This window comes from Cydia fagiglandana, chromosome 14 (genome assembly GCF_963556715.1).
Source record: "Cydia fagiglandana chromosome 14, ilCydFagi1.1, whole genome shotgun sequence".
NCBI lineage: Eukaryota > Metazoa > Arthropoda > Insecta > Lepidoptera > Tortricidae > Cydia > Cydia fagiglandana.
In genome coordinates this window covers 10,922,328-10,947,630 of record NC_085945.1, presented here as the reverse complement: position 1 = coordinate 10,947,630, position 25,303 = coordinate 10,922,328, and the positions used below count along the sequence as shown (strand labels likewise).

At 36.8% G+C, this 25,303-nt stretch overlaps 1 protein-coding gene and 1 long non-coding RNA gene across 2 annotated transcripts in view; one reads left to right on the top strand and one right to left on the bottom strand.

The window, feature by feature from the left end:
* LOC134670781 (glutaredoxin domain-containing cysteine-rich protein CG31559-like) overlaps positions 1 to 25,303 on the top strand; it is a 163,578-nt gene that overhangs the window by 114,194 nt on the left and 24,081 nt on the right. Inside the window, exon 3 of the mRNA XM_063528596.1 lies at positions 20,300 to 20,533. Coding sequence (XP_063384666.1) covers positions 20,300 to 20,533 — 234 coding nt within the window. The remainder of the gene's footprint in view (positions 1 to 20,299; positions 20,534 to 25,303) is intronic.
* On the bottom strand, positions 3,494 to 5,364 carry LOC134670752 (uncharacterized). Its single transcript, XR_010099126.1, has 3 exons — positions 5,013 to 5,364; positions 4,683 to 4,915; positions 3,494 to 3,763 (listed from the first exon to the last, which is right to left on the bottom strand). It is a non-coding gene; the product is annotated as an uncharacterized LOC134670752 (long non-coding RNA).

Below are 25,303 nucleotides of genomic sequence, written 5' to 3'. Positions count from 1 at the left end.
GAAATACTCAAAATTCCATTTTTCTAATTACAATGCAATAAAATCTTAAATGTATCTAGCAGTCTAATAGGGATGTTTCCTGTACTTAAAATAAATTATGTCACACCATACCATGTATAAAATAAAGCACCAGATTATTATTAGAAAATAAATTTTCATATAAATACCATAATAGCAAATCATTTTGAGAGTTCTAAAAAGGAAAGTAGGACCCTATTTTGCACATATTTATGATATTCATGTGTTTGCAATATTGTTCTGATGAAAGTGTACATTTTATATAAAGTAAAGTAGATATTCATAGGTAAGTTCATGCTATGTACCTAGTTCAAAGAAGTTCAAAAATAATATTGGTAATTAATGGTTCTTATGTAGAATAAAATTAAAAGGTATTTTTGAATACCAGACAATGACAAGGACAAGTTTAGTGCTGCCCATCTGATATTAAGCACTGCAGCCTACAGGCAACTATCGGAGTTACAAATAGCCGACAGTGCATTTTTGGGAGCACTGGAAACCTTAGCGTCAAGAACAGGTAGGTATAGAATCCAACCTGGATGACCATACTGAATAATTAGTTGACATAAATGAAACTTTCATTCTATAAAGTTCAGCTTGCAATATTTTTACCTGGAGGCCAAATTGTTATGCTCAAAGCCAATATTGAGCAAACTGCCTATGCAATGACTGCATATACCTGTGACTTTTTCAGATTTTTCATCACTTTACCAGACTGACAAGAGTGCACACTTCTTTTACCTGTAAATAAGTTGATACTTTTAAGTAGTGCCTACTTACCTGTGATATTTTTTATTAAACACAGTCGGTTAAATATGTCTATAAAACAAGTTAACTTATGGTAAATATTATAATCTCATTAGGTATAATGGTTAGTTATTCAATTGCAAACTATGAACGAGATTGATGTACTCTTACAGGGTCTATAATATTATATAGGTAGGTATAATGTGCGCAAGAAATGCAATTAAATTTAAGTTTGCGAAATGCGAACACCCTGATCTTAAATTAAAAACAACGTTTCTGGCAAGTGGTAATAACGAATAACTAAAGGGTTTACGCACAAATATAAGTAAGTCCTCGCCGTGTCCGACGATGGCGACTCCTCCAAATATTTTTAATTAGGAACATGGAACGCTCTAATATTACTTGCCAAGCCAAACTTGGTTTCGAAAATGCGATTGTATGGCGAGCAATGAAGCTGGCCCGCATAGATTTAAGTGAATCTGGCGGTTTACCTAGTTCTCCAAACGCCTAATAGCTGTGAGGGAGGAACTCGCTCCGTTTATGATGCATTTTTCCGACTACGCGATCATAGAATTCTGTTGCCTTCTTCGATATTTTGGTTAAACGAAAATCACCATACACAAAATCACATAAACAACTTATAAAAAGCGGGATATTTAGGTTTCGCGCCATTTTCGCACTATATCCAGGTATGTAATACGTAATTGCACATATTAAAGTTGTTTTCCATTCACATTTGGGATTTTAACCAAAACGTACTATTTGCTCTTGCTCTTGTCACTCTTGCCAAAATCAGCTGTTTCGTGACCGCCATCTTGTAAAATAGCAGATAATAACAGCCGTATTCATAAACAGTTAGAGCATTGATCATCAGTTGCTGATAACCGGATGTCACAAAACGTGATTCATAAACACTTTTTAGCGCTAAACAGTTGATCATCTCTTTATTAAATCCTCGGAAAGTTACGGAGCCGAGGACCCTTCTTTATCTGTTTATTATCTGCTATTTTACAAGATGGCGGTCACGAAACAGCTGATTTTGGCAAGAGTGACAAGAGCAAGAGCAAATAGTACGTTTTGGTTAAAATCCCAAATGTGAATGGAAAACAACTTTAATATGTGCAATTACGTATTACATACCTGGATATAGTGCGAAAATGGCGCGAAACCTAAATATCCCGCTTTTTATAAGTTGTTTATGTGATTTTGTGTATGGTGATTTTCGTTTAACCAAAATATCGAAGAAGGCAACAGAATTCTATGATCGCGTAGTCGGAAAAATGCATCATAAACGGAGCGAGTTCCTCCCTCACAGCTATTAGGCGTTTGGAGAACTAGGTAAACCGCCAGATTCACTTAAATCTATGCGGGCCAGCTTCATTGCTCGCCATACAATCGCATTTTCGAAACCAAGTTTGGCTTGGCAAGTAATATTAGAGCGTTCCATGTTCCTAATTAAAAATATTTGGAGGAGTCGCCATCGTCGGACACGGCGAGGACTTACTTATATTTGTGCGTAAACCCTTTAGTTATTCGTTATTACCACTTGCCAGAAACGTTGTTTTTAATTTAAGATCAGGGTGTTCGCATTTCGCAAACTTAAATTTAATTGCATTTCTTGCGCACATTATACCTACCTATATAATATTATAGACCCTGTAAGAGTACATCAATCTCGTTCATAGTTTGCAATTGAATAACTAACCATTATACCTAATGAGATTATAATATTTACCATAAGTTAACTTGTTTTATAGACATATTTAACCGACTGTGTTTAATAAAAAATATCACAGGTAAGTAGGCACTACTTAAAAGTATCAACTTATTTACAGGTAAAAGAAGTGTGCACTCTTGTCAGTCTGGTAAAGTGATGAAAAATCTGAAAAAGTCACAGGTATATGCAGTCATTGCATAGGCAGTTTGCTCAATATTGGCTTTGAGCATAACAATTTGGCCTCCAGGTAAAAATATTGCAAGCTGAACTTTATAGAATGAAAGTTTCATTTATGTCAACTAATTATTCAGTATGGTCATCCAGGTTGGATTCTATACCTACCTGTTCTTGACGCTAAGGTTTCCAGTGCTCCCAAAAATGCACTGTCGGCTATTTGTAACTCCGATAGTTGCCTGTAGGCTGCAGTGCTTAATATCAGATGGGCAGCACTAAACTTGTCCTTGTCATTGTCTGGTATTCAAAAATACCTTTTAATTTTATTCTACATAAGAACCATTAATTACCAATATTATTTTTGAACTTCTTTGAACTAGGTACATAGCATGAACTTACCTATGAATATCTACTTTACTTTATATAAAATGTACACTTTCATCAGAACAATATTGCAAACACATGAATATCATAAATATGTGCAAAATAGGGTCCTACTTTCCTTTTTAGAACTCTCAAAATGATTTGCTATTATGGTATTTATATGAAAATTTATTTTCTAATAATAATCTGGTGCTTTATTTTATACATGGTATGGTGTGACATAATTTATTTTAAGTACAGGAAACATCCCTATTAGACTGCTAGATACATTTAAGATTTTATTGCATTGTAATTAGAAAAATGGAATTTTGAGTATTTCAATATGGGTACAGTCGCCTGCAATAATATGTTACTCTTCGAAGGCTGCAAAAATGTGCAATGCTCTTATGGGCCTTTGTTGTGTAACATATTATTGCAGGTGACTGTACATCATTAATAAAAATTGTACAAACCTTAACAAGTCAAAAAATATATTTAATTAGTAAAATAAAACACCAATTAAATTAGAACAATTTTATTACTTCAACCTAAATCAAGCTAGGTTTTCATTTTGATGTTTTTTTTCTTTTAGGTTTCTTGCTGATTTCCTGCTGGGACTTGCAGTGTACGGAGTCAGTTACACTTCTCTGACCAATATTCACAGCTGTTCACAGGCCACAGCTTTTCTTCCAAAGCCTGGAGTTATTCAACAATAACAGTGGCTAATGATGGTACTTTCAGGATCTGAAAAGATGCAATAATTTGAATAAAAGTATTTTTGTATTCAACAATTTTCTTTAATTTTTAGCTTATGATATAATGGATGTACTTAAGTTAGGGTCACATGATTCAATATAGTTATGGTAACTAAGTATCATTTTAAGCTATAGACAGAGATCAATATGACTTCATTTATTATTCATTACCTATTAGGTACTATAATATGATATCATTGTACATTGACCTTGCAAACTCTCTGGAATAGATGTCCAAACTGTCTGATGAGATATAGATTAGCCAACTTAATTATAACCAACTGTACGCAGAAAACATCTTATTTTTAATCAGCAGGTACACAGTATCTATACACACACCTGTACACTGGTATTTAAATACTGCCTAATTTGTGAACCATCCTTCCTCGTAGTAAGTAGGTTGGCTAGGTGATCGAGTATAATAACCATCGCATTGTTCCATGCATAAAATAAATACCATTACAACATTATTACTAATGACACGATGACAAGAAGTAAACTCGCGACACAACGGCTTGTTACAATAAAACATCACTTGTACATATAATTATCATTTGGTTCCATTGTATGGTTAAGAAATATAATACCTATAATAGGTAGGTACCTATGCATAATTTTAAACAAATACACCAAGCTCCACAAAGCACGGATAAATTTACCAAATTTATAAGTGTTATAACCTTTAAATAATGTCAAAGCCGTCAATGCAAGTGTCAATCTTAACATGTTCAGATACTACATTTTATGTTACGTACCTATGTCTATAATATATTATAAATAGATGGTCATGCCCAAAATTTGAACTGTACCTAGAGTTATCATCAAAATCGCTGCAGACTTTTCTTTGTCTAACTCTAAACACTGCAGGTATGTAAGGTAAACAAGAAAGTATAGGACATTGTTCATACCTGATTTAGTGAGTCTGAATGGACTTCGTTTTGTTGACCCGTTGTGAATTTCTGCCGCAACCAGAATAAATTAGTGTGAACTCATGAACCATTATTCAATGGTTCTTCTTGCGGAGGCGAGTGGGGTCTGGTACGGTATCTGGCTTCGACTTCTTCTCTTCGCTAATTATGCACTTCTCGGTTAGTTTGAAAGAACCCCACTTCTTTCGACTCCATTCCACATAATATTGAAACTAAAAGCAATAAGATATAGGTATATCAACATTGCAGTGAACTCATATTATTACTTGTTGCTGTATAAGATACTTGTCTGTAAACGTAGTTACTCACCAAGTTTTATAAAATTTCCGGCCATGCAGCAATCTTTAATTATTTTTGTGGCACAGAAGCTATTTTAATAAGAGATAATTCCGAAAATTAGTCAAAATAGTAAATCAACTTCTTCATGATATTACGATTGGCCGCTAGTGCTGCTGTCAAACTTTTTTTTTAATTTAATGTTCAGCCATATTTTAGTCTATGATGCGCCAAGATGCCAACATAACGCGTCTAATCTGCTTATTAGTTAAGAAGCCCCTAATAAACGTTTATAAATCATGGTTCTTATCAACGGCTTATTAAGCCTAAACAGCGGATTAGCTAATAAGCTGATCATTCCTCATTTAAGGATTTTTTATGAATACGGCTGTTACTCTTTAAGCACATTTTACCTTCGACGTGTGCAACGTCAAAGGTAAAATGGACTAATACGAAGAATACGAACACAGTGGCGAGAAAAACACTTTTTTAGGGTTCCGTACCCAAAGGGTAAAACGGGACCCTATTACTAAGACTTCGCTGTCCGTCCGTCCGTCCGTCCGTCCGTCCGTCTGTCACCAGGCTGTATCTCACGAACCGTGATAGCTAGACAGTTGAAATTTTCACAGATGATGTATTTCTGTTGCCGCTATAACAACAAATACTAAATCAGAATAAAATAAAGATTTAAATTTCCCATACAACAAACGTGATGTTTGACCAAAGTTAAGCAACGTCGGGAGTGGTCAGTACTTGGATGGGTGACCGTTTTTTTTTTGCATTATGGTACGGAACCCTTCGTGCGCGAGTCCGACTCGCACTTGCCCGGTTTTTTTTTCCTTCCCCATCTTACTTTACCTAAACATAGGGGCAGAAAACAGACGGTCTTATCGGACGTATCATGTTCAAATGGTGTGTCTTAGGAAACATACAGTTAACAGCGTCAGGACGCCACGCCATTAGAACCGGCCTACCGACCTTGCGAGGCGAGCGGGTTACATAGCGGTGCATACCGGTTGCGTACCGGTTGTCTACCGGTTGCCCGGACATTCCTGCCGAGTAATGAGAACATTCGTGGCTTCTCATTAGGTGAAGTTTGATGGCGCTCGTAATCTAGTGTTTCGATGTAATCTAATTAGAATTAGGTGAAGTTTGTTAGAGATGCTTAGTTTAGCTTAGGTGTAGAACAAATTATTTAAGGGGCTAACGCATTAGTAGTTATTTGATTGATTTTTTACACGTTTTAATTATGAAAAAAAAACACGGAAACTAGATTACATTTGTAAGGGCAGACTCCAACCAAAATCTTAAAAGGTTAAAGTTAGCGATAGAAAAAAATACTTCATTACGCGATTTAATTTCTTTTTGATTTATAAAGACGTTATTTGACTCTTATCGTACTTACTGTGGGTCCCTATAATTACGACTGGTACTACAACTGACTATTTAACCTTAACTTTAATGTCCTCTCGGCAATTGCAAAACTATTTCACATAAACTTAAAACGTCGTTAAACTTGCAATTAAGAAATGAAATATGTATATTCATTCAAGCTATTAAAATCTCATCTTCATCTGCAACAATTGCTGTCAAAAAGGGCGTAAGTACCATGTATTTTTCACTCACATACGGCCTATTGTACTAAGTGTGTGAGATGACATTGACATAAACTTGAACTTTAATACATTAGGAATAAGGAATGTAATGCAATGGTAAATGTTTTGCGGTTGCTTGTGAGGTTTTTAGTGGAGTCGTGGTTATTTTATCGGTAATTAAGATGATTTTAATAACGATAATAGTTTTTAAATCAGCATGTAGTGTCTGGTACAGATGGAGATTAATTTGTAAACACGTGATTTTTTTATTTATTTAATGTCACCATGTTTAATCTAGTCAATATAATATATCTATGTATTATATTACCTTGCTATATCCAAATACTTACACGAAATGTAATGTAGTAAGTACGGTTTAAACTAAAAAAGTATAAAGTCACAAAACGTGTGTTACTTAATACTTATAAGAATTTAAAACACCTCGCCCGCTTAGGTACTTACTTCTGCAAGTTTGTCCTTTAAATTATTATTTCCTTTACAACCATTCTGTATTTATTGACACATAAAAATACTAGAAAACGTAAACCAGACATTTTAGTCAGAATTCTGAAATATAAATTCGATTGAATGTATTATATTATCTGTACTGCCTACCCACTAAACATACTGATGACAGTTTTTACGATTATTTTTATACATATTTAAAGTTCATAATCTATTTTAAAACGCAATCAAACAATCGTAAAGTATTGTTACAGCTAGTGAGCATTCGAAGTCGCATGTCGTGTAATGTGTAATTTAACTAACTGTTCTATATGGCTAAAAGCCTTTTAGATTACACGAAGGTGCACACGGCACCTCTTAAGACTGTGTGGTACCGCCAAGCTGGCTAAAGGAATGACTCACGTTAGACCAGGCCGTGTCCGGGCCGGAGCTTTCGGCGCTTCGTTTTCTATGGAAAACATCACTTGATCGCCTGTCTTGTCATAGAAAATAAGCTCCGGAAGCTCCGGCCCGGACACGGCCAGGTCTAACGTGAGTAAACCTTAATTCTGGCAAAGTAAAATGTCAGTTCTTAAAGTTGTTTTTATTTATATTATCATCTTTTATTACAACAACTAGGCAGATGATTATTGAATGTTCATTGGGAACTAAGCTGGTGACATTTGAATAACGACTGCAGTATCATTAGATCATTAGGATAAGATTCCATTTCTGACCGCAACTGTACTACTAGTACAAAGTACGAACGCGTCGGTGTTATTGTCAATTTCCATAGTAAAATGAATGATAGTGCTGCTGTCGTTGGAAATGGACTGTTACCTTTACTGTTGCAACGTTAAGGTGACATTCGGTTGGCAACTGCGCTGACGACTATGGCAGCAAACGAGACTACATCGTCACGATATCGCTGCGTCTAAAACACTTAATAACTGTCCAGTTTAATCGTGCATTCAATAATTGCATGCTAATGTAATTACTACTCTGCCTACACAATCTAGTTGATTATATAAGATAGATGTAGGAATATAACGATCTGTGTACGTTTATGTTTCTATATTAAGCACATTCCATGGACCTTCCATTAAAATATCACGTTTTGAACCAAACGGTAGGTTACACATTAAATCCTGCATTGCCACAGGAAAAGTCGTCATTTTATCGAGATATTTATATTAAACTATAGACCCGCCCCGGCTTCCTACAGGTTAACTAATTATACACCTAAACGTTCCTCAGGAATTAATTTATTGATAAGTGAAATCCGCTTAAAAATCTGTTCAGTAGTTTTTGAGTTTATCGCGAACAACCAAACATACAGACAGACGCGGTGGGGGACTTTGTTTTATAACGTGTAGTGATAGTGATGATTTGACATTTGCAGCAATGCAGTCGGCAGTAATGTTGCAGTAATGCTGGTGCAGTTTGAATTCGAACGCTACCTTAAGGGTAACATTCCATTTCTGACCGCAGCTGCACTAGTACGAAAGCGTCGCTGTCATTGTCAATTTATAGTATAATAAATGGTAGTGCTGCTGACGTTGGAAATGAACTGTCACCTTAAGTGTAACTTAAATACACTAGACATAAAGATTAAAGTCACCTGCTTATCACACTCCGTTATGTCACACGATTGACCAACGCATTATCCCTAAAAGCGCTTTTAACTCTAGCACTTGTTAGTGCATTAAGTGACCGCAAGGGTCTGACGTAAGTTAACGGTGAGGTCTTAATCGAGACCGGTCAGGTGTGAGACCTAATTTCAGACGGAGGGCTCAGGTTACTTTAGGTAAAGCACTTTAGCTGATCCGATGGTAATGGTTATAGACATTTTGTTACAATATGCGATATTCCATACACTCTCGGTTATGAATGTTATGATGCGCACATTTTTCTCTCTTTTATTTCTTCTGCATAGTGGCATAATGGCACTCCCACATTATGTCACCAATTGACGTCACGTCAAAGATTGTGCATAGTTAGCGTAGACGGATTCTACAACAGGATATTAGTTATTTGTTTTACAGGGGGATAAAGTTGTTGATTAACTCCTTGTGCTAATATTGATACCAGAGCAAGCGAGAGATTCCCAAATTGAACCGTGAGCGTAGCGAAATTTTGATACAAATTTTGACTTGAAGTGATTATTTGGAATGATAGATATTTAATAGCGTTCATTTGCATTTGATTTCAAATATTATACGATAAGTATTTTCGTCGCGTTTGGTTTATTGGTTAAAAAAAATATGTTTCACTTGGTGGCAAAGTTCATTAACCCACGTGCATTCAAATCCTCGCAACGCTCAAGATCCCACTTTCCGAACTTGCTCGGGTATTTAGGACGAGGCGTTTAACAGCAACTTTGCCCCCTTGCTAACCATAACTATTCCGTCTTCAACAACACTATTTGATACTACCGTATTCGAACTTCAAGATATTCACAAGAGACGACACGTATTAGATCCATTCTAGATACGCTATAGTTTAGATATTAACTAGTTTTCTTTTGCAGCGCAATTCGGGCAACCAATGTCACTTTTACGCTAGATAGAGTAAGATATCTATTAGATGTGAATTAGATCTCTAAGTCATATCCTGTGGAAATCGTTCAAGCGCGCAAATGTCAAATTTGACAGGTTACTTAGATCTTAAACATATCGTTATCGTATCTTGGTAATGTCTAAAAGATGTCTATTTCAAAATCCGAATTGGGCCCCTATTCTAAGTTCACAAACAATAATTAAATCAAACAAAAGAAAGGAAGCGTCAGTACAATTACGTATGACTGAATGAAAGTAGCGAAATGAACCGTGACCCGGGAAGGTCGGGAAATTGCAAGCAATAACAACTTCTACTAACATCAGTATTGCAGTTTGAGTCTTATGAGCTGTTGATAGAGTTCAATTTTCTTTCTAAGAAAGTTTCGTCGCTTAGGACTTTTTGTTTTAAAGTGGTTGGTGTAGGGCCGGTGACGCAATGAGTTGCTTCTTGAATTTTCTTTTTAAAGTAGGTAGAGTTAGACCAAGAAAAGTCTGCAATGATTTTAATAGCACCCGCAGTGCAAGTGTTATTTTAAACTTCAAACTTCTATGAAATTATGAGGTCTAAATAACACTTGCACTATTCTTGGTTTAACTTTACTATGTTTTCAAGGTATTATTTTTAATAGTATGCTTTATAAATAAGCTATTTAAGCTCTATGAGATACTGACTAACAACTAGAACTAAGAAAAAGAATTAGGGCCCGATTCGGTTTTTGAAATAGACATCTATTAGATATCTTTTAAACATCACCACGATACCATAACTACCTATATGTTTAAGATCTAACCTGTCAAATTTGACATTTGCGCGATTTTGGAGATACTCTTGAACGATTTCCACAGGATATGACTTAGAGATCCAATTCACATCTAATAGATATCTTACTCTATCTAACGTAAAAGTAACATTGGTTGCCCGAATTGCGCTGCAAAAGAGAACTAGTTGATATCTAAACTACAACGTATCTAGAATGGATCTTGTACGTGTCGTCTCTTGTGAATATCTTGAAGTTCGAATACGGCACAGTTAGCCTCCTATCATAACATTTACATAGGTATATAACGTAGTTTTGTTCTACAAAACAAATGCAGTTCAAATTCGGAATTTTGTTTTTACAATCAGAATTCGCTTCTGAGTGAACGTTTTTAGTTTTTTACGATTACTAAATACTTACACTATTCAAAACAATCAGTCGAAATGTGACCCGGGTATGTTCTTAAACCACGTCCAAGACCACCGGTGGACGGGCAGCAGCGTCCCTCAAATTCGGTGTACTCGACTGCGATAGGCAACCCGCCTGCCTAGCGTGGCGATTATGGCATTCACCCTCCAAAAAAGGGGGAGGCCTATGTTCAGCAGTGGACGTCTTATGGCTGAGATGATGATGATGATGATGAGTCGAAATGTTATGTAGACAAGGTCTCATTTAGACAATGCGAGAACTCGTATGCGAGTTTCATTACATTGCGGGTTTTGATCGGTCGGTTGAATTTGACGTACCGTAACCACAGAATAAATAATAGTACTAGGTACAGAAGACTCACTCTCTAACAAAACGTGTCTGTTACGATCAGCACAGATATGGCCGCTAGGTGGCGACAGCGCCACGCGCGGCTTATGGCAAACCCCAAAATTTGGGGCCGAACGTATGTACTTTTAGCTACCTGTAGCAAAGCGGCGAAATCGCGGAGTGAGCCACGCCTGCCGTAACTAACAGTCCGCAATGTAACTAAAATCGCGCGCCGTCTAAATCAGCCGTAACAAAGTTTTAATACCGCCAGTGTTTCAGCAAAGCATTTATTACAACTATTACATTGCCCAGCAGGTGTGTGGTCACTATTTGTGGTGATGCAACACACCGCGAAATTCCCAATGACCTTTGCGTGGACCACACCTCAACGAGCTTTTTATCAAATTATTGCATTATTCACTAAAATGAGGCTCAATTTTTTACGGATAACCTTACACATTATGACCTGCAGCCGTATTCGAACAATGAGATACGTCAAATATTAGATATTGAATTATAAATCTTATTTATTTCATAATTAAAATAACACATAAACTAAACATAAAACTAATTAAAAACTAAACTTAAATATATAAAAAAAATTGCCTACTGAAGCCCGTCCCGGGCTGCCCCCCACGGCAAAGGTGCCTATCACGCTCGCTGCGTTGCCGTTTTGGATTGCGATGGACAACCTTTGAATCAGGAAAAACCCGGAGCGGGGGTAAAGGCCCCTTTAAAATATATTGACACGATATTGATTGGATATGTCAGTGTCAAACAAGTGACAAAAGAGACGTTTTTGTTTGAAGAAACATATCGTTTCAATATCTAGTATTTGGCGTATCTCATTGTTCGAATACGGTTGTTGGCGGTAAAAAACAAAGCCCTTTAGGTTTGTGTAATTTTATTATTGACAAAGGCGCGTTTAAAAAGGACCTTGGAGATTCGAACTCGCGCTTCGAGGGTTCCGTAAACCTCACATTTATTAGAGTTCGACGAAGACAAGTCTGCAACGATTTTGATAGCACACGCAGTGCAAGTGTTATTATGAACGTCAAACTTCTATGGAAACACTTGCACTGCACATATGCATCAAAATCGTTGCAGACTTTTTTTGGTCTAACTCTAGCAATTTTTTGTTATCTTATGTCCGAATAGCAAAAAAATACCAAGTAACATTTCGCATAATTTATAAAAATACACAGTGGCATTTTCCAAATTCATTTGTTAAACATAGGTACCTACAACAGTAGGTCTTAAATGTATAATAAAGTATCAATATGGGTTATCCGCAGATGGTCTAGAACGCAAAATGACTAGTGTGTTGATTTGCCTAAATCGCAATTAGTCTACATCGCAAACGATCTAGAACGCAAAATGCCCTCTTTTTATATCACCACATTTTACATAGGTAGGTTAGGTTCGTTAGGTATCTTCAAATGGCCGAAGGCCAAACAGCACAGAGCGGCTACCGCGAAAACCGAAATTCGCAAATTGCGGGGATCTTTCTCTTTAACTCCAACGAAGGCGTAATTAGAGTGACAGAGAAAAATCCCCGCAATTTGCGAACTTCGATTTTCGCGGTTATAGCCCAGAATAGGAACCCTGCGGAAGCGGGGCTCCGTCGACATCGCTATAAAGTTAAGATAAAACGGAAAAAATAATTCGCGCATTTTGCGTTCTAGACCGTTTGCGATGTATACTAATTGCGATTTAGGCAAAACAACACACTAGTCATTTTGCGTTCTAAACCATCTGCGGATAACCCTCAATATTCTTCGCCATATGGTATACAGATTCAGGAGACATGTATCGCACATTTTAAACTAAAACCTAAAACTTACCATATAATTAAACAATATCTACACCATTTTAAATTTTTCATAATTAAAGGTCTCTTTGTTTCTTATTTTATTGTCCTCAAGGACCTAAACCGAGAACTATTTCAACACGTTTTGAAATCTTTCCGCTACTTGCATAGACATTAGACAGGGATAAGGGATAGTATTTTCCCACACAGCATAGTTTTTAACTGAATATGAACTCAACTTCTTAGATACCTACCTATTTCAGTTGCGTAAACACAAGATGGATCAAATTGAATGAAATCCATTAGCTCTAAAACAGCATCAATATAATCTTTTATGGAACCCTAGGTACTCGTAATTGTTCTACAATCACCTGTCATATCGCGAGTGGCAATAATCTATACATTGCAATTCGACAACCTATGATATAACGATGAGTACAGTACGGTGGTTATGCAATGAAGATGGGCTTCGATACAGTCGGCCATTTTCAATACAAATAAATCAAAATATGGTGAATAAATGAAGCCGAAAATATGGCCCGAATCCGTAAAGGGGCCCATTGATTAACATTCCGCCGGACGGTATCGGCCTGTCAGTTAGAACAAAGTTTTGACAGTTCCGAACAACTGACACGCCAATACCGTCCAGCGGACTGTTAATCTGTGGACCGCTTAAGTGTAAACATTCGATAGCGTGACGTGACGTATCTACGTACGCGTTTGCGTTAAGTGTAATTGCGTCAAGTGTGAACAACGCGCCAAGCGGGACGTTTTTGAAACTCAAAATTTCAAAATTTTTGACCCGTATGTTTCTATGTGCCTTCTACCCCGTTGTTGTTCTACAAATAAAAATAGTAGAAAATTTTCAGAAACCTACTTCGTTTGGGTCAACGTTTTTGTAATTTTAAGTTATTAATAGAATTACAGGTTACGACAGCTAAAATTATTTTATAAAATAATTTACAAAACTTTACATAAACGTCTATCAGCCGTATTCGAACAATGAGATACGTCAAGTACCTACTAGATATTGAAACGATATGGATTGGATATGTCAGTGTCAAACAAGTGTCAAAAGTGACGTTTTTGTTTGAAGATACGTCAATTTTGACACTCGTTTGACGCTGACATATCTAATCCATATCGTTTCTAGATCTATGAATTGACGTATCTTAAAGTTAGAATCGGGCCGAATGTTTATGATATCGATGCAACCAAATTTCCAAAACGATGATTACCTACATGACCATTATTGGGTACATAACAAGAATAAAATGTGGGCCATATTATTTACTTAATGCACAGAGATATTCATTTCTGACTGTCCAATGTCCATCGAAAATCACAAAAAGATGTCAAAGTTAACACAAATATTTGAGCATCCTGCATTTCTCAACCTGCTGCGATTTCGTGCAATATTTTAACACCTGTCTGTCTACCTACATACCTACTTCGGATCGGTCAACCGGCTTAATGTTATGCAATGGTAAAATGACACCGTAAAATCGGACATTGTCTCTACGAAGTTGTCACGTGCGTGACGAATATACCTTTCCGTACTTAGACTACGATACAAAAAAAACCACAGAACAAGTAACCTCTTTAATATTATGTTCTGTGAAAAAAACGGTCGAATTGATAACCTCCTCCTTTTATGAAGTCGGTTAAAGTCGGTCTTTATGTCTTTGAGGTAAAACCTTGGTACAGTCAGCGTGAAGTACACTGAGAGAAAAATCATCACCAGGAATTAAAAAACCGGGCAAGTGCGAGTCGGACTCGCGCACGAAGGGTTCCGTACCATAATGCAAAAAAACACCAAAAAAAAGACGGTCACCCATCCAAGTACTGACCACTCCCGACGTTGATAACTTTGGTCAAATATCACGTTTGTTGTATGGGAGCCCCATTTAAATCTTTATTTTATTCTGTTTTTAGTATTTGATGTTATAGCGGCAACAGAAATACATCATCTGTGAAAATTTCAACTGTCTAGCTATCACGGTTCGTGAGATACAGCCTGGTGACAGACGGACGGACGGACGGACAGCGAAGTCTTAGTAATAGGGTCCCGTTTTACCCTTTGGGTACGGAACCCTAAAACAGTTCTGTACTGGGGGAAAAAATGAAGTTTTAATAATAACTATGGACGTTTCACTATTTCTGTAATCTATTTCTACAAACAGCTCAGTAATCCCAAATATAATTTCAACAAACAGATAATAGAAATTGCAAGAACTAATAGAAATTGATAAAGTCAATTTGACTCTCCTTGTCCCCGGATTAAGTTTATTTTTGTAATTCTAAGTGTGTTTTTAGGGTTCCGTACCCAAAGGGTAAAACGGGACCCTATTATTAGGGTTCCGTACCCAAAGGGTAAAACGGGACCCTATTACTAAGACTTCGCTGTCCGTCCGTCCGTCCGTCCGTCCGTCTGTCACCAGGCTGTATCTCACGAACCGTGATAGCTAGACAGTTGAAATTTTCACAGATGATGTATTTCTGTTGCCGCTATAACAACAAATACTAAAAACAGAATAAAATAAAGATTTAAATGGGGCTCCCATACAACAAACCTGATTTTTGACCAAAGTTAAGCAACGTCGGGAGTGGTCAGTACTTGGATGGGTGACCGTTTTTTTTTTTTTTTTGCGTTATGGTACGGAACCTTTCGTGCGCGAGTCCGACTCGCACTTGCCCGGTTTTTTTGTACTTTTCTCTCAGTGTAGCGTATGAATAAACAATGCACCAAAACTACCTATTACCTAGGTATATCTCGACAGTTTCTGTTTAAAAGAGCCTATCTACAATAGTATGTAGATTGTTCCACATATTATCCTTTGGTTAGGCTATCAGAGATTGGTAGATATGTACTTTTGGCGCATAGTCTATAGGCTACTTGTGATGCTGACTGTACTTACCAACTGATAAAGCCAAGTCCAGCAAGTAATTATTCACTGCGCACTTTATTACAAGGATGCGCATCTAAATAGGTACTGTAAGTACCTACCTACTCCTTTTTCGGCCAGTTTTCCCTTTTTGTCCAGCTTTTTCGCCTTATTTTATTTGCTTCAGCGAATTAACTCTTGCGAAACTGACATAAGTACTTATTAGTTTGTTTATTACAATACACTTGGAAAACTTCTAAAGTTAGCATCACACGTTTAACTATTTATTTTATTATATTTCAGAGTTAAATTCAATTAAATAAAAGACTAAATATTTTTACTACAGCGCCATCTATACATAATATTCATAACTAAGTACCTATTAAGAACACTGAGCCCACTGAGTCGACTGTTACATCGCAAGTTGTCTTAGGGTAGACGTGATTATACTACTCGACGAGAGATGGCGCTGTTTTCAAAATTTTAATAATTTAGTGAAAGTATAATCATCCCTGTACTGTATCTACAGGGAGATTAAACATAATTCTCAGGACTTACTGTGCTGACAGCAAAAGTCAGCTTTTGCTGTCAAATAATGACTTCCATGGGGGCACGGGCAGTCTGTCTCATCCGTATACGATATTATTAAATGAAGATTCGTTCGTATTCATCGGTTCGTGTACCTCCTATTATGCCTCTCATAAAACCTGGTTAATTAGTAGTTACATTTTACGACACCACATATTTTCAAAGTAAGTGTGACTCGGTATACAGGAGTTAAAAAATACAAATATATCCACCTAGTAGGTACCTACGTATATTCATATCATCACTATTTATATCGTACTTAATGCCAAACATTTCTTAACATTAATACCCAACAATAACATATATTCTAAATTAGTTTCAATAAACTATTCTCCGAATAATTAACATAAAATAAATCAAAATTGCTTAAGTTCGATTTATTTTCGTAATATTATCAGTAACATTGTTATTTTAATAGAGCAGCTAAAACTTTAGTTTTGGGATATAATGTTCCAATTAAAATAAGTTTTAGGGTTTTGTTACCTCGTAAATGATGAATTATATATTACCTATTGCTTGATGTGAACAATCTCGTTAGCTAAAAGTTATAATATTTAAGAACATTTGTGTTTGCGAACAATTTAACAAGGATTTTCTCGTTAGCGGTTGGTTTTTAATTTTAACGTTTGTTTAATTATTATTTAAGCTTAAATACCTGTTTATTTTAATAGACCGTTATGTTTAAGTTCCAATTCAAATTGACGGGGTACCTTTTCCATCATAACGATGCATTTTTAAATATACCTAACTAGGTAAATAAATATTTGGGCACAATCCTTACCCAGATCGACCTAGCCCCAAACTAAGCAAAGCTGCTAAGGATGCTAAGGTTTCGATAAACATACTTATATAGATAAATAGGTACATACTTAGATACAATCATGACACAGGAATATTCGTGATAACCACTGAAATAAATGCCCTTACCAAGATTCGAACCCGGGACCTGCTTTGTAGCAGGGTCACTACCAAATCGACTAAGCTATGAGGCCACACAAAATAGGTAATATAGGTAAGTAGGTATCGGCTTGAGTGTTGAGATGCCTAAGTAAATGTATAACTAATAACTATCAAGCTTCATGCAATCTTTGTAAAGTTCCGGAGTTGGAACTGGAAAACACGGAAGAAAATACGATCGGAAGTCAAATGAAACTCTGTAATTGAAACACTCTGCCGTATTCGAACTTCAAGATATTCACAAGAGACGACACGTACTAGAGCCATTCTAGATACGTTATTGTTTAGATATCAACTAGTTCTCTTTTGCAGCGCAATTCGGGCAACCAATGTCACTTTTACGTTAGATAGAGTAAGTTATCTATTAGATGTGCATTGGATCTCTAAGTCATATCCTGTGGAAATCGTTTAAAAATATCTCCAGAATCGCGCAAATTTATCTTAAACATATCGTTATCGTATCTTGGTGATGTCTAAAAGATATGTAATAGATGTCTATTTCAAAATCCGAATCAGGCCCACTGTCAATATTGGTCTGTGTAATGGAAAGAGCTCATGTTGACAAAGTATTTGTCAGATGGTGTTGTGTTGATGGTCGTTAGGCCAACATTTTTTACTCCAGAATTAGAAACAATAAATTGTTAATACTTAAATAATGGTTTTTACTATAATAATATATCTATTTACCGCGTTATAGTAGAAATATCATTTTTATGACCTAAAGTTACGTAGCTGTCGTGGGTCATGCCAATTCAGGCCTTTATAATTTACAATAATATTTTTATACAAATATGTCTAAAACAAAAACAACCAAATTGCTCTTCCTAATCCTGGACATCAAGGGCCGTAGCCAAGGCAACAAATGCCAATCAAAAAGTTAAATCAAACTGGCAAATAAAAAGACAAGTCACGTAATCATTTTCATACGTTATCTGTAGGGCTAAGATGGTCGGCTTTTTATCAATTGTCACCATGCCTGTCACGTTCTAACAAATATCTAAGTGCGAAAGTGACGCATGGCATAACAGGTGATAAAAATGCGACCGTGAAACCGCTACTGTTTTGATTGACGTTTTCTATAAACGATTATCATTTGGCTAGACCCCCAGCGTACGTACTTATCCTCCTGCCTACATTCTTCCTTTGGAAAGGACATAAGAAATAAAAAAATGCTGTGGAGTATTTCTCAATGGTAACCCTAATGCATTCCTTGTAACTCATTATACAACTGTCAAAGTTTATAGAAAAAAATTGAAATGTCAATGTCAATCTGTCATTTTTCAAAAATGGCGACGGCAAGTGGACGCGCCGGCCTGCGCCCGCGCAAAGGTAAGTCTAATCGTGATTAATCTCGTTTTTTAATAACAATTATCTCGTAAGACGCATAATTTATCGATAATTAAATGATATATTTACGTATTAGACAGTTATTTTCTTTAACTATTCAAAATATTTTGTGATACCATGTTGAAATGTATGTATGTCCTTTGCAGAGTACAAATGTAGGCAATTGAGTTTAAGAAATTGAGACTCTATATGTACTTTGCACAGGACATTAACAAAGGAGGGTATATTTTTTATTTATTGACCGTTGTTTTCAGCGTTAGCAGACATAGATATCGAGGACGTCCTAAATGACTCAGAATTTGACTTCTCGGGAGATGATTCAGACGACGACCTTATGTTTCTCCCATTAGAAATGGTAAGAACGGCCAGTATCCAGACTCAGTCTGAATACTGAGTAACTCAGTCTGTACTGGCCGTTCTTACCATTTCTGATGGGAGAGATAGGATCGTCCTCGATATCTATGTCGGCTAACGCTGAAAACAACGGTCAATAAATAAAAAATATACCCTCCTTTGTTAATGTCCTGTGCAAAGTACATATATAGTCTCAATTTCTTAAACTCAATTGCCTACATTTGTACTCTGCAAAGGACATACATACATTTCAACATTGTATCACAAAATATTTTGAATAGTTAAAGAAAATAACTGTCTAATACGTATATATATCATTTAATTATCGATAAATTACACGTCTTACGAGATAATTGTTATTAAAAAACGAGATTAATCACGATTAGATTTACCTTTGCGCGGGCGCAGGCCAGCGCGTCCACTTGCCGTCGCCATTTTTGAAAAATTACAGCTTGACATTGACATTTCTATTTTGTTCTATAAACTTTGACAGTTGTATAATGAGTTACAAGGAATGCATTAGGGTTACCATTGAGAAATACTCCACAGCATTTTTTTATTTCTTATGTCCCTTCCAAAGGAAGAATGTAGGCAAGAGGAGGATTTCAAAGAAATGTGCCTCGTTTTATAAAATATTACATTTTTAATATAACGTTGATTTGTTTCTAAATTTTTCGTATTATTATTCTTTATAATACCTCAGTTTTTTTACTTTTAATGGTCATCAAAGTGTTATGTCCTTTGCACAGGACAACTTAATTGGGCACTGATGTCCTTTGTAAAGGACGTAAGGAAAAACTATTTGGAAAAACGGGAGATTTTTTTCTGCATTTTTCCTAGACATCTCTAACCCTAAGAAATGTTTTCTGAATATTTCAAAAAGATATTCCAAAAAAAGTACCTCTGGTAGGCAGGAGGTTATTTATCTGACACAACCACCCAAAGTATATCCAGGTCTAACCAAGGTGACAATTTAATTGCATTTAGAAAAACGCCAAACGAAAAGAAGAAATATATCGGGATAAACGCCAATTCTCCAAGCCAAGCGACTATAGGTACCTACCTATAGTCGCTTGGCGTTCCATATAGCATGTTAATGTAGGTAGGTACCTACATTATTTAAGTTTCGGTCTAATATACTTACTACCTATACTCTTTGGTTTCGGTTGACCTTTTCCATCATCGGTTGTCATCTAGGCCCTCTGGTCTAATTTGAGTAATTGCCAGTTGTACTGCATTGAACTTATTTTTATTAATTTCTTTCACAGAGCTACAAAGAAAAAGACGCCGGTAAGGTGGTAATCTACACCACCACCATGGGCATCGTCCGCAGCACGTACCAGCGCTGCAACCTCGTGAAGAAGATCCTCAGGAACCTCCTCATCAAATACGAGGAACGGGATGTGTTCATGAGCACGGAGTATCAAGATGAGATCAGAGATCGGATGAAGAGCGACCAGATCCGAATTCCGCAGTTGTTCGTTGATGGCCAGTATGTTGGGGTGAGTTTTTGATTTTGTTTGTATATTTATACTTTATTGCCTTAAAGGATATAACCAAAAGGAGTAGCCATTATCAAAGGTTCCCCTCTGTCAAAAATAGGCGGCCTATGGTCATACACATTGTATGGAGTGACGTTTATTTGACATGACTATTTTTACGTTACGTATGCATTTGACGTGCCCCTCCCCCACAAAAATCGGACTGTTTTGTACAAAAAATTATTTGGTTATATCCTCTAAGTTTATTGCACATAAAATAATAAGTACAAATGGTGCATCACTTAATGCCGATTTTGGTTGTACCTATTAATAAGTATTTACAGGACCCTCTGATCGATTGTGAACGCAGTCGTTCGTTCAAACACGTTAATGTTAATATGCTAATAATTTAACTTACACGCCAACATCATTATTACCAGAGCTCGGAAAGGTTCGCAAAACCAAATACGATAATAGGACAAGATTTAATTTTTTGGACAAAGTTTCGTCTGATATCATTTGTTTGTATGTGACTCTGACTACAGCTGATCTGTATTTGTATTCACTCGGCGAAGCGTACGTTGCGGATCTGTTTGTAATTCTAATCGTATCGTCATTTTGCGTAATAGGATGTCAGATAAATACGTAAACAAAGAGTGTCGCGAACAAAATATATGAAATTAACAGGAAATTTGGAGTGTGTTGCAATTACTAATTTTATATTATAAATACATAGGTATGTTCTTACTAGTGCTTTTGATCACAAGCTCTGTATGAAACGAGCCTCATTTATTTTTTGCCTCTAATAAACGCTCTCTCCATTCTCTCTATTCTCATTTGCCTCCAAACTACGAGGCAAACTTATACTGCGCATACAGGGTGATTCATGAGACGTGAGCAGGACTAATCCTACACACTCAGTAACTGATAATTGATCGATCACCGTAGTATTTATGTGAAACAACCACACTTTTTCCTATTTTTTAACTTTTTGGTGAGGGCAAATTTAATTCTCTACAATCTTGGTCACCCTACAAAACTTAATTAATAATCATAAAACCTCTTTTACCGTAATGACAGCATTTTGATTACGAAGAAAATAAACTGTCAAACTTGGCGAGATACGAGTTTTCAAAAGTAACCAGACAGTGATGACATTCAATTTGACACAGATATCGGTAGTTTGGTATTCTAATTTTAGGGTGACCATGCATGTCGTAAATAAATTAATAACTTTTTTTTTTCAACACGACTACAAAATTAACGTTAACCTCACTAATACTGATACGAAACAGTTGCTTATAATTTACGAAATGCGCAGTGTTAGTCCTGCTCACGTCTCCTGAATCACCCTGTATAGTTGTTTTGTATTATACTGTTACTATATCATGTATCCGTAAGCACCGATTGTTACAAACTAGTTACACTATCTACTGTAAGTAAAGGGCAACAGAAATGACAATGTAAATTTTCTACTACCTAACACAAAACAAACACAGAACAAAAATGTTTGTTCACTTATCAGCCCCATTCCCGCTCACGCACCCGTGTTTTTTCCGGCTTTTCGCCGTGGCTCATGGGAGCCTGGGGCCCGCTTGGCAACATTTCAAGAATTGGCGTAGGCGCTAGATTTTAGGAAAGCGACTACTATCTGACTTTCCAACTCAAAGTGGTGGCCTTATTGGGATTAGTCCAGTTCCTCATGGTGGTTTTCTTCCCTAAAAAACGACTGGTAAATATCAAATGAGATGTCGTGGGTACATAAGTTCTGAAAATCTCATTGATACGAGTAATACAAGCGGGGCTTGGAACCCGTGACCTCCGTCAAACATAATTGATCCATTTACGAGTAGATACAGTCGAGTCGACGTCAAAGATATGTTTACACTTTTGCGCCTTACTCCTTTGCAATAAGGCGAAAAATGTAAAGATATCTTTAACGTCAAGTATATTTATTATGTGTGTCACCACGCCTACAAGTACAAATCCTACAGAAACTGAGCATATTGCGCTGTGTCGAACAATTACAGTGTAACTCATACAACACTACACTTCCTTATTACCTACCCTTGTTACAATATTACACCTATCGTTTGAGGTTTTAATTAAGGCAATATTAAGAGGTCGCCTTACAGAGCCCCGTAAAGCCCCGGCAATGTCACATCATCATAATGTTCCGTTAGGGGTGCCACAGCTATTATTCTTTGAAAATAATAAACATCAGAAGAAATAAGGCGTTTATTATTCAGAGTATTTTTAGTATTTCTGGAAGCTTTCGCGGTTGTGTAGAGGTTTCTATTTTACGGTATTCCGTTATTTTTCTTTTTCTAAAGCAGAAATGGTAGTGTTCCATATACGCTTTTATTGTCGCGGCCAATTAGATGTACTTAACTGCCCGATTCGAACTTTAATAACGTTTAATGACGTTTCTTAAAGTAGATGTGTCAGTGTCAAAAGTGACGTTTTTGTTAGAAGAAACGTCACAATGTGACACTGACATATCAAATCCATATCGTTGCTAGATCTATTAACTGGCGTGTCTTAAAGTTCGAATCGGGCCGAAAATCTCAAGAATGTTAGCGTATACTAACGTCAATTCTTACAAATTACTCTTTCTTCAACCTTCATACCATCAATCTCATACTGATCTAGAGCGTTTTGATAATTAGCTTTGAAAACCAGTACCTTTTGAAAAAAAGGGTGCTGATAGACTTCAGCATTCACTTGAGCAGAGCATCGAGCATTCGCAGGTTTTAGTAGATTCGGCGAATTGTTCGACGAAAGCTAGTCTATTCTTCTATTCGCAGAAATGCTCATTACAAGTGAATGCTCAAGTTTATTAGCATTTTTATCATAGTTTAGTACGACGAAAAGTTTTATTTGAGTCGTCGAGATCCTGACTTGATCTGTATCTTTAGGCATCTAAATAAAAGTAAACAAACAATTTGTACATTTTCGGGTAGTTATAACATTTATTGGTTAACCAACCAAACACAAAACCGCCCGGATCTGTCACTGAACGACCTGACTTAAACCTACATTATTTGTTCATGTATGGCTTAAGGAGCCATTTGAGGGTAGATTTTGTTTACTTTTATTGAAATACCTAAAGATGCAGAGAATAAAACTATTCGGCGGCGTCATGGCAGAATTTTCGCGATCCCATGAAGTCTCCCATACGGCAATGTAGGTAAAGCCGATGTGGGTTTAGTGGGTAGGACATCTCCCCCTTTTCTCACTAAGAGGGAGATGGGAGTCCCACATACCTTACCCCCGACGCCTCCAGGTTACAGGGGGTATGCGTAACAGCATTACCACATCGTTAAAAAAAAGAGTATACAACTATCAATAGAGACAACCCTATCGCTCCAGGATATTACTGGGGCAGTAATGGCAGGTAGCATTCTCTAGCGCATTGCTGCCCGCTCGCCACCGCTATTGACTTTACCTGCTGCACATTCTGTTAGGGCTGCTCATAGACTATTAGGAATCCTCTAGACCGAGTTTAGAGCAATTATTTCATGCAACCGATGATGCCAAAAATGCGGGAGTGCGCGGGACGAGCTGAGCGAAGCCCCGTGCCGTGATTGGTCCGTTCAAAGACACGGACGGACGTCACACGACACTTTCGTCTCGAACATGGAGTAAAATTACCGTATGCGTGGCAGAGGGGGTAGCGCGACTATGCTCAGTCTGGAGGATGTTTTGTCTGTGGGGCTGCAGAATACTCATCATTTCGTTACCTACATTATTAACCCCTTATTTATAAAACTTTACGGGCCTGATTTAATTAAATTATGTTTTATCCCTTTCTTACAAATACATAAGTCAAAATGACAGATAAAGACAAATGATTATTAGCTTATTAAAACTGGTAGCGCGGTTATGAATAAGGGCGTTAGTATTTAGTAGCTCGATGGTATAAGTACCACCAAATTTAATTTTCATTGAGGTAACTTAATTGAAATGCTTAGCTTTGACTTAATTGAAATGTTAATATATGTTGACCTCAATAAATTATCGGGAAATGAAATTTAACTTCCTAAATTTGATTACAGATATTTAAATATCAGGGCAAGTGAAATAAATTAAAGCCAGTATGGAGTAGAGCGGTACAGTCAGCAACAAATATACCTACAGTTACGACTAAAGTGGCCAAAGTTGGAATAACAATGAAATTGGCAAACACTCTTTGAATTTAAGTTGACTGTACCGAATTATGAACTGAACACCGTCGCTGCGGCAATTAGTGTACCTCTTAATTACGGATATCTACTTTCCATGGGGTCTTTCGACCCCATCCCGCGGTGAACGTGTTAAGTTGAGTACTGAACACTCAGTACGTCATCTGTTGGTTTCATTTTTGTCGTAAAAAGGCAGCTCTGTTTTTCAGCAAATCTTAAGTGACACTTACAACCCATGTCACCGTTCTCATTACGTGTTAATTAAAATCCGAGTGTAACAGTTGCACCATTCACTAACCCGGGGTTAACTTGTTAAACCTGGATTTACCATGGTTACCAGTACTATTTGACACTGGGTTAACGGTTTAACCGGTTAACTCCGGGTTAGTGGGATGGTGCATGTGGCCCTTAGTAAACTAATACACTGACTCGTTCTCAATACATGTTAATTAAAATCCGAGTGTAACAGTTGCACCATTCACTAACCCGAGGTTAACTTGTTAAACCTGGATTTACCATGGTTACCAGTACAATTTGACACTGGGTTAACGGTTTAACCGGTTAACTCCGGGTTAGTGGGATGGTGCATGTGGCCCTTAGTAAAGTA